At 42.6% G+C, this 17,068-nt stretch overlaps 1 protein-coding gene across 3 annotated transcripts in view; it reads right to left on the bottom strand.

Moving 5' to 3' along the window:
* Positions 1–15,844: 15,844 nt before the first annotated feature.
* pbx1a (pre-B-cell leukemia homeobox 1a) overlaps positions 15,845–17,068 on the bottom strand; it is a 70,277-nt gene continuing 69,053 nt past the window's right edge. For all 3 annotated transcript variants that reach the window (XM_056260777.1, XM_056260776.1, XM_056260779.1), the window contains one exon: positions 15,845–15,988. In XM_056260777.1, the coding sequence (XP_056116752.1) occupies positions 15,896–15,988 (93 nt within the window). In that variant the 3' untranslated portion in view covers positions 15,845–15,895. The remainder of the gene's footprint in view (positions 15,989–17,068) is intronic.

The following is a 17,068-nucleotide window of genomic DNA, read 5'->3' as shown; positions in this document are numbered from 1 at the left end:
TCCATCCCTAGCCTTTTTGCCCGCTAGTGTTCGCTTTGGCTGACTATATTTAGTCGATTATGAATATGCAATAGTGCTGAGAGTAATGTGGCCAGACACGCCACTGTCCGGCCCAATAATGTCAAAGTCATTAGCAGCAGGAAACAGGATCCACATGCGGGGGGATAGGGCCTTCAAAAAAATGTGGCCTGTCCACTCCGCTGCCTGTCTCATATGGATGTAGAACAATGACCAGAGCTAGCGATATGCACCGCTAACTGACCTACATATAAAACATCCACCACATTCGCACACACGCATTGCCGTCCAAGAGAATCATGGGAGAAATGCTGTAGATCTGTCGGGATGGATGCAGAATCATGCTCAAGGTCTTGTGCTCCTTCCCTGAGATTATTAATCTATATAACTGTCAACATATAATGCCATAATACAATTAAGATCTCATTTACCCTTTATCATCATGATAATCTTTCAGTATGTCCAGCATGATTTTAAGCATGTTAGCATGGCAACCGCAAAATATTACAAGTTAGATAAATTAACAGACAAGACAGAAATATCTCATCAATGTTCAGTTATATTCTAAACCGAACAATTAAAACAGTTGGCCTCATTCTAGTTAAAGGGAGAGTTAACTAAAAATAAATATTGTGTGAGCATTAACTCATCCTCATGTTATTTCAAAATTGTGACACTTTCTTTGATGTAACACAAAAGTAGATATTTCTAGTAGGATGTCCTCGTTGAAACTGAAATGGTTACCATTGCGGTCAATTGATTTTATTTCTCACTTATATTTTAGTCGGTTCCTCATACAAAGTTATTGTATGCGGTGTTTTTAGTATCATTGTAGTTTAATACTTTATTTTCGTAGTTTTAGCAGCAGTTGCGAGTCGTTTTTATTAATATTATTTTTTTAATGTCAATATAGTTAAGATTTAGTTTCAGTTAAGTACTTAAACTTTGTGAGGTTCTTATGGAGGACCCAAAAGCAGAAGAATGCTTAATTTCAATTTATTGAAGCAATAATACAGTTGAAGCTGCACGGCTCTTGAACAGATAAACAGCAGTGAAGAAAATAGTCAGGCAGGGATCAGAGTCCAGGATAATCAATCCCAATCGTGAGGCGAGAATCAGTATCAGACAAGCAGGGTAGTCAGGCGAGGAGCAAACAGAACCAACAGGGACATCCCAACTCACAATCAGAAACAGGCAGTAGTTTTACAGCAGAAATCAGCCCAGAAAAGCAAACGGTAACCCAGGGGAATCCAAACTCCAGTACCAGTAACAGTCCTAATGATCAGCAGCGATAGAACAGTCCAAGACCAGTGAATGCTGGAGAGGAACAGGGAACCGCAACAACTGGGCAGAGAAAAATATGTTAGATACAAAGACAACTACACCAAATACAACTACTGAACAAGGAAAAAAAAAAAAACGCAAGTGACCAGCTATAGACACAGAACATACTGGCAGAGGACAAAGCGAAAGAGAGCATAAATGTAGCTGAGAAATCATGCAATAAGGGGAGACAGGTGAGCGCAAACGAGCAGATGCACTGATTGCGACACACACACTGTGCGCAAGTGAGCAAACGTGCTGATTGCGACACACACACACAACTGTGAGCAAATGCACGTGGCAAAGATGGAAAAGACAGACACAAACACAAAAGAGGAAGAAAACAGAGGAAGATCAAACCCGAGTCCTGACAAACTTAAACCAAATAAAAAATAAGAAATGTTGCCTTGGCAATTTTCAGTTAATGTTTATTTTATCTCAAAAAATGATTTTTTTATGGTTTTAGTTTTAGTTAACGATAATAACCCTGTTTGTATGACTTCTCAAACTTCCCCAAACCAATATGTGGAGTTCAAATGAACTACTTTTATCATGATTATGATTATTATTATATTTTTAGCTTGACAAGTGTCATTGTAAAGAGCTTGAATAATCTGCTAAATAAAGAAGAGAAGTCAAACCGGTTTGGAACAACATGAGGATGAGTAATGATTTCTATTTTTGCATGATGTTAATTTAATTTCAACTAAAAGCTGAGACTCTATCTTTATATCAATAGTGTCATCATCAAAGTGAGAGCACACATGTTTAGGTCAGATTCTGCTGCTGTGAAGGAGATGCTCCTCATAATCAGTCTTTGTGTCTGTAAGAAAAGGGCAGCAGATGATATGAGGGTCAGGTGTCAACCCTTGTCCACCGCGGATGATTCCTACAGGAAATGACTGTATGAGACTGTGTTCCTCCTGCCTGCCACACCCCATCCCATCACCCCAACTGGGCTCCATCTGCAAGAGTGGTAATCCAGCAATATGCAGAGGTCCTAACAAATGATCTTCCAAAATTTCTATGGATGTCTTTGCGGTCTGTGATTAACTCATATTCAATGCAGCCTTTGGCTAAACCTTCTGCACAACGTTCATCCAAATGAATGTTCCATCAGCTGCAGGTTCCTGGTGCAAAAGGGTGTGTGTGTGGCGTGTGTGTGTGTGTGTGTGTGGGGGGTGGGGGGTGTGTGTGGGGTGTGGGGGGGATTCTCAAAACATTCCACACACACAAAAAAGATTTTGGTATAATATATTATATAATATTGCTATACACTACCATTCAAAGTTTTTTAAAAGTTTTTGAAAGTGTCTTATGTTCATCAAGGCTGCATTATTAAAAATAAAAAAGTATAATATGGTGACCGAAATTGAAAGCTTTGTCCCGTGTCCCACAAGACACAGTCAGTGTCCCGCATTTCAATTATGTCTGTATTATTTTATTTCTTCCCTGAAATTACAATACCACAATAAGAAATATAATACGAAAAAATGTGATTGGTGTTTAAAAATCCATCATGTTGTAGAGCGGGAAAATAACTAAACTCATTCATAGAGAGGAACTTTTCTGCTGATGACGACTGCGTGGATGAAGCAAAGGAACCACGTGGACTTTATCAAAACTCATTAAATATCGCTACACCCAAAAACATACAAGTTCAAGATGCACTGAATTCGGTAAAAACACATTTAGCTATTGTTTGCATAGTCTAATAAAGGAAAATAAAATAGTTCCTACTTAAGAAATTGTATTTTAGTTTAAAATGTGATTTTTACCTATACTAGCTTATTATTCAGTTCATTATATTTAGTAGACTGAATAGGTCCAGTAGAGTAAATGACATGGTATCACTCGACCTGGGCAAATTGAGTGTCACAGAGCCGGTCACAATTAATAAAGCGTGATGACGATTTGAAACGTTATCATCCAACGTGATGGCAAATAAGCTTTCCAACTAATGTAAATCAATATTTACATAGTATAATAGTAACTTTTAACTCTCACACACGTGTCCCGCAAAATCACATCTACTGTCCCGTAACAGAGTAATAACCAGGTGGTCACCCTACAGTAAAAACAGCAATATTGTGGAATATTATTATTTAGTATTTTTTTTTCTGTGGCTGGTGAGAGTGGAATGTATGTGAGCATGTTGTTGTGTATGTGTGTATTGATGTGTGCTCCTGACCCCACTGATGGGAGAGCGAGGGTGAGATGTTGATCAGGCCTGACAGGGTGTGATCATTACCGGGCCAGGCCAGTGAGGTCTCAGCCCTGCCACTGTAATGAGATCAGCGGGAGTCATGGCCGCTGCCACGCTGCATGACCCCGCTCATGCGACAGCAGTGCGCTGAGATGGCTAATTTAACGCCGGTCATCCAGGCACCCACCACCCCATACCGAGCTACTGCTTGTGTAGTGTGACCTCAAGCATGTGGAAAGCACATTCATGGGACACTGACATTTGAGTGACTGCAGTCAAACAAAAATAAGAGACACTAACTGAATTCTTTCTCAGGCCCTTTTTTTTCTGTCTTTTTTTTTTTTTTTTTTGTCAGTCAATATCTATTGTGTACATTTATATTATTTTTATTAATATATTAATACTATTTATTAATTACATATATCATTTTATTTACAGTTTATTTTATATTACATATATGAGTTTTTGTGTATTATTATATATAATACACAAATATATATATATACAGTATATATATTACTGTTTATTTTCGCAGTTTAATTTTTTTTTTTTTACTTTGCAGTAAAGTGCTGCAGGGGTGATTAATGTTAGGCCAAAACCCAGAAACAAGTTGGCATTTTAGCACTTCTGGCTATACATACATATATGTAATGTCAAGTCAATATTTTTTTTATTGGATTTTTGGTTAAATGCCTGAAATAAGGTGTGTACATCAGTAATTGTGATGTTATCTTTTTTTGAAAAGTTTTTATGTGTCTCAAAAAAGGCGGTTGCTAACAAATGACTAAATGGGACTAAAGAGGCTGTCTGGGACATTAAACATCATCACGCAGAACAGGTAAACTCATTGTAAGGGTTATGTTTAGTTTCATTGTGTTTTAGGTTGGGTTCCCTTTCGAACGGTCACTTCGTATTGCGTAGCTATACGCAGTGGGGAAACTCCTTTTCCTCGATTTACTGAAGCCTTTATGTAAAGCGCATTTGCAGCTGCACAGCAGAACATGAGCGTCTGGCTCGCTCATAGGCTGCGCTGCGGCAACTGCATATCCAATGGCGCGGGCGACCAATGAGATCACTCTGCGTCATACACGTCAGAGCCCGCCAAGGGGGCGTGACCTCAGACTATAATAGTCCCCGAATTCGCCATTATAGCAGATTTTACTCCTTCAGCGTCAAACTTCACGTCTCTGACCATTTATTGAAACCTTCGCCGTCGAACAAGCCTTCAGCCTGAGCGAGCTACAGTTCAGCAGACGACACAATTCAACCGTGTTTCTCCTGACGCCGTCTCTCCTTTGGCTATCCGGCGATATCCTTTTCATTATTTATTGTATTTCTGTGTGTTTTATCTGTACGAGCGTTGTTTCAAATGCCTCGTGTCAAGACCTGCGCCACGTGCGGATGCAAGCTGCACGAGGCGGACGAACACGCTAACTGCATTCAATGCCTGGGACTTCACCACGCGGAGAATGCACTGTCTGCCGGCGGATGTGCGGCCTCTGCGAGAGCATGCCTATCTCCGTGCTGCGAACTCGGCTAGCCCTCTCCCTTGATGGCGACGCCGCCTCTCCCACGCTTCCCTCTCCAGCCCTACTTCAGCCGAAGAAGAAGAAGCGCCGCAGCCAACGGCAACCGGAGAGCATGGATGTTAGTGAACGCACGCCGCCACGTCCCCGCGTGCCTCACTCTCTCCAGCTCCTTCATCTCCGGTCCTGTTCGAGGGAGATCAGTGCCCCCCAGAGATCAGTGCCCCCTTTCGGGACCTTCGAAGCACCACGGACTTGGCCTTGAGAGCTACCAAGGCCACAGCACAGGCTATCAGGAGGAATATGGCGAGTTTGGTCGTGCTCGAGCGCCACCTCTGGCTTACCCTCACTGACATTAAGGACGCGGAGAGAACGAGGTTCCTCGACGCCCCAGTATCCAGCACCGGCCTCTTCGGCCCGGCGGTGAAGGGGTTCTCGGAGAGATACACCGAGGCACAGAAAGCGTCCCAGGCCATGCGTCACTTCCTGCCTAAGCGCTCTACCTCGGCGTCGAGTGCTCACAAGCTAGCCCCGTCGACGCTTCGGCCAACAAAGCCCGCGAAACAGGCCTCTCAGCCCCGCCCTGCGGCTGATGCCCAGCGCCAGCCAAGAGCAACCATGCGCTCCCCGCTTACCCGACGCCAAGGCCCGAGACCAAGCGCCGCGCCCCACACAGCGCCGCCAAAGTCGTCCTAGCACGCAGAGGAAAGAGAGAGGGCACGGGTCCCGCACTCGCCGGACCACCCTCGAAGAAGCCAACAAAACTTCCCACAGCCCCCTGTTCAGTTCAGGCGGCTGGGGATTTTATTACTGCAAACAGGCCCACAACAGTAACCGCGTTCTTGCAAACAAACGCCGTTTTCACGGCGACCCAAATAAAGCACAAAAAGAGCATGTTTCACAAATACAACACATGGGTTCACGGTCCCCCTTCATCAGGCGGCCCCTCCCCCGTTGTAATACTGACTTCCCCACACGCAAATGCGTGTACAGTCAGTCCAATACTCAATGTGTGCAAAAATCACAATATAAGGGTATCAGGTCCCCCTGCATTAGGCGACCAGCCCCAATCTGTGTGCAAGCGCTTGCCAGGCTAGAACCCGTGTGTCTCAAGCCCTAGCCACACGGGTTCTAGCCTGGCAAGCTATCCCCGGTGTGTCGAGTTGGGTCATAAACACTATAAAGCGAGGTTACTCGCTCCAATTCGCTCGCAGACCCCCAAAATTTCAGGCGGTTCTCGAGACTTCGGTGAGAAGCAACGTGGGTCACGTGCTTCGCACCGAAGTACATAATCTTTTAGCAAAAGGGGCGATAGAATTAGTCCCCCCCGCGCTAAAACATATGGATTTTTACAGCCGCTATTTTCTGATTCCGAAAAGAGACGGCGGTCTCAGGCCCATTCTAGATTTGAGACATTTGAACAAAGCTCTCATGAGGCGGCCGTTCAAAATGTTAACTATCAAACATATCCTCGCGCAAGTGCGCCCGGGGGATTGGTTTGTCACAATGGATCTGAAAGATGCTTACTTTCATATTCAAATAAATCCTCCTCACAGGCCATTCTTGAGATTCGCCTTCGAGGGCCAGGCTTATCAATACACCCTTCTGCCATTCGGTCTATCTTTAGCACCCCACACATTCACGAAGTGTGTGGATGCAGCGCTTTCTCCTCTGAGACATCAGGGAGTGCGCGTGTTAAATTATCTCGACGACTGGCTGGTGCTGGCACAGTCGAGAATCGAGCTATTAGCTCACAGGGATTTGATTCTCGGCCATCTAAAATGCCTGGGTTTCACAATCAATGTTTCAAAAAGCAAACTAACCCCCAGCCAGAGCGTGATCTTTCTGGGCACAGTTTTAGACTCGAGAGCTATGACAGCGCGACTCACACCAGAGCACGCGCTCTCAGTGCAAGCGCTTGCAGGCACTTTCAGAGCGCGTGCGCCACTGAAGAAATTTAAGAAACTGCTTGGTCTCATGGCAGCAGCATCGGCAGTACTCCGCTTGGGATTACTGCGCATGCGCCCGCTTCAGCATTAGCTGAAACGCCGTGTGCCAACTCACGCATGGCAGTCAGGCAACTTGCGCGTTATGGTGAATCACGGTTGTTTAAGAACCCTGATTCCCTGGCGGGCTCAGAACTGGTACCACAAGGGGGAGACAATGGGAACAATTTCCAGGAGGAAAGTGGTTCTTACAGATGCGTCCAACCTGGGTTGGGGAGCGCTGCACGAGGGCATGCCTGAATCCGGCCTCTGGTCGAGCACGGAGCAGAGCTTACATATCAACTGTCTGGAGATGAAAGCAGTTGGGTTGGCCCTGAAGGCATTTCTGTCGAACCTCAGAGGTCACCACGTTTTAGTCCGCACAGACAATATGTCAGTGGTGGCCTACATAAATCGCCAGGGGGGCATCAGGTCAGGAAACCTGCATGCGATGGCGAGAGACCTCCTCTTATGGGCACAAACCAACCTGGGCTCTCTGAGAGTAGCGCATATCCCAGGCGTCCAGAATGTGGGCGCGGATATGCTCTCACGGGGCAACACTCCCCTCGGCGAGTGGTCCCTGAACCCACAGACGGTCAGTCTGATATGGAAGGTGTTTGGCGAGGCCGAAATCGACCTTTTCGCCTCGAGAATCAACACCCACTGCAAATTGTTCTTCTCGAAGAACAGGGACGCGCTGGTCCATGTCTGGCCCAACCGTCCTCTTTATGCCTTTCCCCCCGTTTCGATGATTCCACAAGTCATCAAACGGGTCAGAGAGAGCAGGTGCCCAGTCCTTCTGGTGGCCCCTCTCTGGAAAACCAGACCGTGGTTCCCGGAACTAGTTCAGTTATCGGACACAATCCCATGGCCTGTCCCACTGAGGAAATACCTCCTCACACAGGCGAACGGGACATTGTGGCATCCGAGACCCGATTTATGGGCCCTCCATGTTTGGCCCCTCAACGGGTACCAAAGGACCTTCCTGAGAAGGTCTTAAGCACCATATCTGAAGCCAGGGCCCCGTCGACTCGGCGCCTTTATGCTTCAAAATGCTCGGGGTTTTCCAGCTGGTGCTCGAAAAATCAGGCTGACCCAGAGTCATGTGAGATATCTGTGGTTCTCTCATTCTTACAGGAGCTGCTGGATGCGGGTCGCTCCCCGTCCATGCTCAAAGTGTATGTGGCAGCCATAGCAGCACATCATGTTCTGGTGGCTGGCCAGGCACTGGGAAGAAACGACCTGTTCGTGAGATTCCTTAAAGGTGCTAGGAGAATAAACCCCTCCAGACCTCCGTCTGTGCCGTCTTGGGACCTCTCCACGGTCCTGGGGGCTCTGAAAGGTCCGCCTTTTGAACCGCTCCAATCGGTTGATCTAAAACCTCTCTCGCTGAAGACCGCTCTCCTTATTGCGTTGGCATCTATCAAGCGAGTGGGACATCTGCAGGCGCTCTCTGTGAGCCCTACATGTTTGGAGTTGGGTCCAGATGACTCCAGAATCATCCTCAAGCCCAGACATGGTTACGTTCCTAAAGTGCTCTCAACACCGTTCAGAGCACAGGTGGTGACGTTATCAGCCCTCCCTCCTTCTGCAGAGGATGGAGAGGTTAATGGGCGGAGGTTAATAGGTTTTGGGGCGGCAGTGGCTCAGTGGTTCATGTTGGTTGTCTACAAACCGGAAGGTTGGTGGTTCAATCCTCGGTTCCACCTGACCAAGTGTCGAGGTGTCCATGAGCAAGACACCTAACCCCGGCTGCTCCCGACGAACTGGATGGCGCCTTTCATGGCTGCCGTCGCCCGTCGGTGTATGAATGAGTGAGTGAATGGGTGAATGTGAGGCAAATTGTAAAGCGCTTTGGTGGCCATTGTTCTACTCATTGTCCATTATTATCTTTGCTTTGGTAAAGCTGTTTGTTTTCTCCTGTGGACTGTTCTTATGTTGGATTGCCTTGTTTGTTTTTGTTAATAAAGTTACACAGCTGTTATTTATCCACCTCAACACTTCCTTGCCTTCGTCACACACATACATGCATGTTTTTTGGAAGGGTTTAAATTCCAACATTAAACAAATTGTTCCCCTGCTCGCGAATGGTCCTTGAGGAAAAATTATAGATTTGTAGAACTGGTCAGAAGAGTGGATCCTTGTTCACTGTGGGTGAGGTGGAGGAGGAATTTTCCAGTCACTCGTGGAGTACGAGGGCATGAATTGCCCTCCCATGAGCCCCACCTATACTCCCACCACTGAAGGACTGAAGGTGAGCTGAGCCTGGTCTCTACAAAAATGATTTGAGGAATTGGAAGAGGTTATTCCCCAAAACCTCCTGCTGATCCTGCCTAGCTCCAAGTCTCCTAAATCCCTGCTGGTCCCGTCCAGCTCCAAGTCTCCTGCGTCTCTGCTGGTCCCACTCAGTTCGAAGTCTCCTGCATCTCTGCTGGTCCTGTCCAGCTCCAAGTCTCCTTCGTCTCTGATGGTCCCACTCCCAGCCTCCCTCTCCCACCCCCTCTACCGTAGACAGTCAATTCCTCAGCCCCGCCTCACCTGGTTCCATTCAGTTCCTCGGCTCCTCTGTTTACTCCACTATGCTGTGCAGATCTGCCTCGGGTCTCCCGGTCTCCAACTCCGCATTGGCAAATGGTTCCCTTGGCTCCACCACGGGCCACCGAGCCACCCCTTCAGCTTCGCCAGGCTCCGCCTTCCCTCCGGCTCCGGCTCCGCCTTGGTCCTCAGTCCTCCGGGACACCCTGGCTCCACCTTGACCACTTGTCACCGTGGCTACGCCTTGGCCTCCAGGACCTACGGTGTCGCCCAGTCTCTGTGTCTCCTCAGCTCGATCCTGGCTCCCCCCACCATCGGTTCTGCCTCGGGCCTTCATCCTGGATATGCTCAAGGTCTTCAGCTGTCTCCTCAATCCACCATCTCCTGCCTGGCTCCTCCTTCCGTCGGCTCCTCCGAGGTGTTTCTCTCTGTCAGCTCCTCCCAGTGTCCGTCTTCCAGTGTCCATCTGTCTTCAATTCTATGACCACTTCCAGAGCCCCCACACTTTCTCGTCTGTTCGAATTTGTTTGCTGTTATGGTGAAGACGCCTTCCGGGAGGGGGTGTTATGTAAGGGTTATGTTTATTACTTATTTTGTTTTAATTTGTTTTTTCCTGTTTCTGTTTTGCCTGAGTTCTTATTCATTATTAGTTGGCATGGTTACTTATTGCTTTGTGCACCTGTTTCTTGTTCAGCTGGTTTTCTCTGGTGTATTTTGATGAACAAAACGTGTAAGATTCATAAACTGTTAATCACTATGGGAACCAACTTCCGGGTTGGGCTACAAAAATACATCATCACTGAAGCATTCTAAACTCAGGGAATTGGTTGAGCCAATGTTGTGGTTGGGCTGCCATTTTTATATTGAAATGTGAGAACAAAAACGCTCCAACCTTCACATTTTTTCAACTTATTTAAAAAATAAAACATTAACTTGTAATTTTTACATACAATTAAACTTAGATTTAAAACTTTCTACAGACAAGACCCAAGATTTTTGATAAAACTTTGAGTGATCTCAAATACAGTAGAAAACTTAAATAGAAAATAATCAGACATTCACTGCTCATACGACTCAGTTTTTTTTTGGGGGGGGGGGGGGGGGTACGTGGACTCAGTATAATTTAAAGTTGGCTGGAAGCTGCTCGATATTTTACTGGCACCTAAGCTTTTGTGTGCAGAGCTCAGATAATTCAGCAGGTTTCACAAAGAAAGCCTTTGCGAGTGTCAGGAAGGGGATTTCTCATCCCTCCTGCGAGTGGCTGATATGCAGAGCCTGTGCGTCTGGACCAGACTGGCTATCTCTGGGATTTGTCCTGTCCTTTCAAACCTGAGAAGATCAGTCGTGAGATGGAATGCTAAATGACACAGAGGCGACCGGGGAGGCTCCTACAGCGCTAAACAGATAAAAAGAATTAAACGGAACTGGTCACAGATGTTCCTATTGCCCTTTTTAATTTCCCAATGCACAGTGCTGGATTCACTGTCAGTGGCATTGAATGTGTTCTCCTGGTATATGGATGAAGAAAAATAAAATAGCTTGCAATATCAATGGTCACAGTCAAAGGGATTATATATATACAGCAGCACAAAGTTAGATATACAGCACAACGTTATATATTTAGTTTTGTTTTGAGATGTTTTGGCACACACACACATGCAGCACAACGTGGTGTATATATACACAACAAATACTATAATAAGAAATTATATATATATTTATATATATAATTTGTCATTAGTATTTGTTGTGTCAATGGGAATTAATTCAGGGTTTTTTGTATTGTTGTCTATTTTAAAAATCACACTGTTCTATTAATTATAATGTCAAAATAATCTGTATTTTAATCGACATCAGTGTGACCGTCCTCTGTCTGGAGATCTAGATATATATCTATGACTTTCAGCAACTATATTTCCCCTGGGGAAGCGAAACAAGACTTGACATTACAGAGGACAATTTCACATTTCATTTCTGTTAGAGTTCACATCTCTCTCTCACGTGTTGACAAGTGGAAGATGTGGATGAGCGGGATTGAGGATGTGTAGGGTGAAAGACGTGTGGGGTTGTTTGCGGTTTGGAGGTGGGAGACTGGGTCAGTATGGGCCTGTGGAGGTGGGAGACATGTTAAAACCCTCGTGCCCCTCACACTCCTCAGCCCCCCTCATTGAAGGCAGTGAGAAATGGCTGCCAGAATATGTATTTAAAACAAACTGCCAGTACTCCTGAGGCCAAGCAGCCCAAAGCTGTTCTGAGTCCAGAGGCATGAGACCCTGACAGACCTGTGAAGTCGAGGTCTGACCTTGGCCCAGTTTCACTCTCTGCACGAGGAAATGACAGAACTCATGGAGCAGGAACATGATGACATTCAGGTAGTGAGTTGAGATAGTGAATATCTTACTGATATTCATGCCTGGACCATCTAGAAATAAATGTATATTTATCTATATTTGTGTTTAGGAATGGAACCACAGAGTCACAAATCAGTCAAATAAAGATGTTGATTATTTACTATTACAACCATCTATTTGTTTATGTGTCTCCACAGCACAAAGTGGTTTGGCAAAAATGTTAATTGTTATGAATCAGAATAAATGATAATTTTAGTAATCATAAAATAATCTAATTTAATTTGTAAAAAAAAAAAAATGTTTGGGGGGGGGGTGGGGGGGTGGGTGGGGGGGTGGTATAAGCTAATTTATAATAAAAAAATAATCATTTAAAATAATTTTTAAAAATGGATATCAATCACCAGTTTTTGTTTTATTTAAAACTGTTTTAGTTATTTTTGTGCCAAAAATCTGATGCATTACACACATTTTAAAAGCCACAAAGTATCCTTCAAATGTATTATGGTAGCCTACTTTTTTTTTAATATCAAACGACACATTTATCTTCGTTCTTGAAACATTTGTAAATCATCTGTTTTTACCTTATATGGTTACACTGCTATTCAAAATTTTGTTTTTGTTTTGCAAAGATTTTAATACTTTTATTTACCACAAATGCATTAAATTGATCAAAAGTGACAGTAAAGACATTTATGTTACAAAAGTTTTCTTTTTCAAATAAATGCTGTTCTTTTGAACTTTCTATTCATCAAAGAATCCTGATTGTAAAAAATCTATCACAGCTTCTACAAAAAATAGTAACGAGCACAACTGTTTCTAACATTGATATTATTAAGAAATGTTTCTTGAGCAGCAAATCATCATATTAGAATGATTTCTGAAGGATCATGTGACACTGAAGACTGGAGTAATGATGCTGAAAATTCAGCTTTGCATCAATAAATTACATTTTTAAATCTTTTCAATTATAAAAGTTATTTTGAATTGTAATAATTTTTTCAAAGTATTACTGTTTTTACAGTATTTTGATCAAATAAAGTCAGCCTTAAAACATTTTTAAAAAATCTTATCCGAACATTGAACAGTATAGGCCTAGTGTATATTTGCAGACAATAAATAAATAAATAATAAAAAACCTTATGGGGAAAAAAATACATCAGGATTTACTTAAACCACTGCAGTATTTTATTGTAAGCAAAACACATGCAACAAAGTAAAATGGGATAATTTGTTAAGGGCTGAATTTAAAATATCAGGCTATGCAAAGATGTGATATTGGGCAAGAAATGTGCAAAATCTAAGTCGTGGATTGAGCTGACTAATGCCAGGCGACACTGGTAATACACACTGTGTATGCATGTTTCCTTTACTGTACTAAAATGGTCACTAAACATAAATTGGAGAACAAGAAAAGCCTTAAAACCCTGTAAAACCTTTATAAAAAATAACACCAAAACAGAGAATCTCACAAAATACATACTGATGTGTATCAATACTGTTCAGTGAGCAATACAACATTTATTGATGATAATCATGTCAATTTTGAGACAAAGTTTGTGGGAATTGTGGCGGAAACCCAAACACAATAGTCTGGCCTCCAATGCTTCATATGGTACATAATCGTGAAGTCTAATAATGCATTTATAGCAGGTGTGGTCAAGTCTATTTCACAAAATATATATACATTTTCACAATGGCAACCATCAGCAAACTAGAATTTGTGTTCTTATGTGTCAAAAGTATGTCATTCAAATAACAGATGTTTGTATTTCCATATGGATTAGCATGATTATCTTCAAACTATATAAAAAAAAGGTGTTTAAGAATGCCTTGAAAATGAGAGCTAAACAAAAGCTAAAAACAAGAAACAAAAGAAAGAAAAAGAATCATCAAAGCCATTATTGAAGGCAAAGGCAATGAAATATCGGTCACATATTTCTGTTTCTTATACATACATAAGCTACTTTCAGTTTTTTTACATTTTTGGTTTTGATAGTGAATAGATATGAACATTCCCAAACATTTCCCCCCCAAAAAATCCATTAAAGATGTGGAGCTTCTTCCTTTTTGGCAATGTTTTTGGTAGAACACGTGTCAGAGACCACAAATCAACGGGCGGTGATATGCTATTGGAAACTGGAGTCATATATACGTGATACATACACATCAGAGCAGAGATGATCGACTGGCTTCACCTCAGGTCAGGATTTTGGAACTTGATCAGAAGCCGCTGAACTGATTTCTGGGTTCGGGGGCAAAAGGGTCCATATAGACTGAATGGTTGTACGGCACTTTACCTGCATCAACACAGCTAAGAGTGACCGTCGAAATGTCCAAATCTTATTAACTTAATGACTTCCCCATTTAAATGGATTCTGATTCAATGTACTGCAAAACAAACTTCATTACCCGGAGCCCTGACAGACAGGGATATATTTTCAACAAAAATTAGTTAACTATTGAATTTTTCAAGATATTTCTTTTTTTAATTAGGCAGAAGCGCTACATCAGTCATGATTTCACAATGCAAACAGTGGCTTCAGCAATACAAATTGGCCAACAGAAATGAGAAAGCATGAGTAATCAGGTAGCGCTGCTACAGAAAACTGAGAAAAGCTCAATATGTTTAAACAGCTATGGGCATGATATTTCATAATCTTTTACATTGTTTACACAACGGATTTTGGTTACCAGCAACACTCAGCTGTAATGTTAAATGTACATAGCTTGTTTCTAAAACTGTACACTCACAGTTGGCTCTCATATTTGAAATTACAGGGAAAACATCAAGACGTCAGGATAGCATTTGTTATGGCATGGCCTTTTGATGAAATCCTCAAGGTTTTAATAAGGAATAATCATTTTAAAAAGGGAGCATACTAAAACTAATAAAATGATAAAGAGCATTAGTGCTTGTTTTTGTCCATGATTCGGGATAGAAAGGGACACCTGTTTGTATAAACCAAACAAATATATTGCTCTTTATGTCAAATTCCTTCACTTAAGGGAGAAAGGGAATAAGGGAGCGTTTGAAAGCAATCTGAAGTGAAAGCGGGGAGGAAATGTCATTATAGACCATAATGACTTGATGCTTCCGCCATTTCCGGAATCAGTTATATTTTCATCGACTCGCGGACGGTGTCCTCAAAAACAAACAGAGTGAGGAAATGACTCCAAATGAAATCTACGACGACAGAGTTGTTTGGACTGCTCTCTACGATAAAAGTAAGCATTTACCTTTATCTAATGGACAGCATTTGATGGTTTTATGGGGAAAACATGATAATCAGCTTTCAACTGGTCAATGGAGTGACCTCCACATTCCTATTTCACGCTTTATACACAGATTTGTAAGAAAAATCTGTTTTCATAGGGCAAAAACTGTCAAAGGAAATACATTAATACAGATGAATTGATATGGAAAAATAAACAACAAAACTAACAAAAACAAATAGTCAATATATCACTATTGAACGAACAAAAGAGGCAATAATAATTGATCGTACCGATAAGGAGAGCTTCCTCCCAAGCACAATATCAAGTGGTATCTGTTATTTTTTTGTTTTAGAAAACAGAGACTGTTGTTTTCTCATTTTTCTTTTTTTTCTTTCTTTTTGCTGAGAGGTAGAATGAAGCATTTAAATTGAAACACAACTGACTGGTTGTTCCATCATAAACAATAGCCTCATAAGACTGAAACAGTCACAGGTTAGTTAGTCGCCCTGTGCCACCTAAAAGACACTGTGAAAACTGTACAAACACATCTTTTTTTTCTTTTCTTTTTTCAAATTTTCAAATTCATAATTGTTTTCTAAAATCTTGTAAAGTATCCCAAATGTTCCATGGTGGTATGGCATGATTGTGTATGACCATGTGGGACGTTAATCCGAAAATCTGCGGAGTGAGAGCAGTCTGAAGATCCCACACGCTTTTGGGGATGGATGGTGCTGATCAGTTGGAAGTGTCGGAATGGACACTCCCGGGTCCTTCCGTGGGCGAGGTCACTGAGGAGGGTGTCGGGGCGTCTTGCCAGCCGCCGTTCGCCTTTCATGAGGAAAAAGCAAAAAGCCAAAATGATGAAGTGTACATTTCAAAACACAACGCTCATCCGAATGCAAAGACGAATCGAAACGAGAGCGACTATAATGAATTCCCTCACTATAAACACAAAGTCACAAAGTGAGGCAGTTAAAAAGGAATGACATTATGCTGCATATTATGAGTCATAGCGAGTCATTTCCAGAACACGATTTTCAAAAGACAGATGATGGAGGAATCAATTATTGCAAATTATCACATTGGCTAAAGGAATGAAAGTATAATGGGCACCTAAAATGGAGGCCATTTCATGTCTGGGAGACAGGTTGCCTAAAGAGCATTTGGGGCATTAATAGCAATTTCCATGCCATCAGAAAAAGGACTAGAAATGGGCTTTGGCAGCCTCTTATTTTCCCAGCCTGTTATTTTAGATAGAGGCAGTCTGTAATCAAAAAAAAAAGAAAGAGCAGAGCGAGGAGAGAAAAAAACTTTTCAAATCTTCAGCTTTGGTGACACCCCATGTCTATTTCAAAGGCGTAATTACAGCGCATGGGCGAGAGGAAAGCTCCCCCACATAAACGCTTTATGTCTTAGGCCGTCATTATTCACAACCGGAAAAAAGGAGAATAACTTATCTGGGTGGAGAAGGAAAAATATCATGTTATTTAAGACAGTGAATTCTGTCTTAAATAAGATTGAGACACTTTCTCTGGCTACATGATCACAGCGTTGCGATGCAAATGTTCTGCTTTTTTTAATACATGGTGTTCATGTATAAAATAAAGTTGATTTAATTACTGATACGAACATGAAATCAATGAAGTTGACATTTATAAATCTGTATTAGAAATGACTGCATCAATTTAATATTTTGACCTTAATACGGGACTTGTGAATTGAGAAATGAAATTTTCCTTGATCTTTTGGAATAAACGAGGTCATTGCACTATACAAATATCCTGTGAGTTTGCCATAGATGGCACAGAAGCGCTGGGTCACTTCCACAGGACACACTCGGCTTTGCTTCAAGCCAGCTATTTAGAGAGACCGTGTTAGTGTGTTTGTCTTTTTTCCCTTTTTTTTCCC

This window comes from Rhinichthys klamathensis, unplaced genomic scaffold, assembly GCF_029890125.1.
Source record: "Rhinichthys klamathensis goyatoka isolate OS25496 unplaced genomic scaffold, OSU_Roscu_1.1 h1tg000178l_1, whole genome shotgun sequence".
NCBI lineage: Eukaryota > Metazoa > Chordata > Actinopteri > Cypriniformes > Leuciscidae > Rhinichthys > Rhinichthys klamathensis.
The sequence above is the reverse complement of the archived record's forward strand: the minus strand, read 5'-3'. Positions and strand labels throughout refer to the sequence as shown.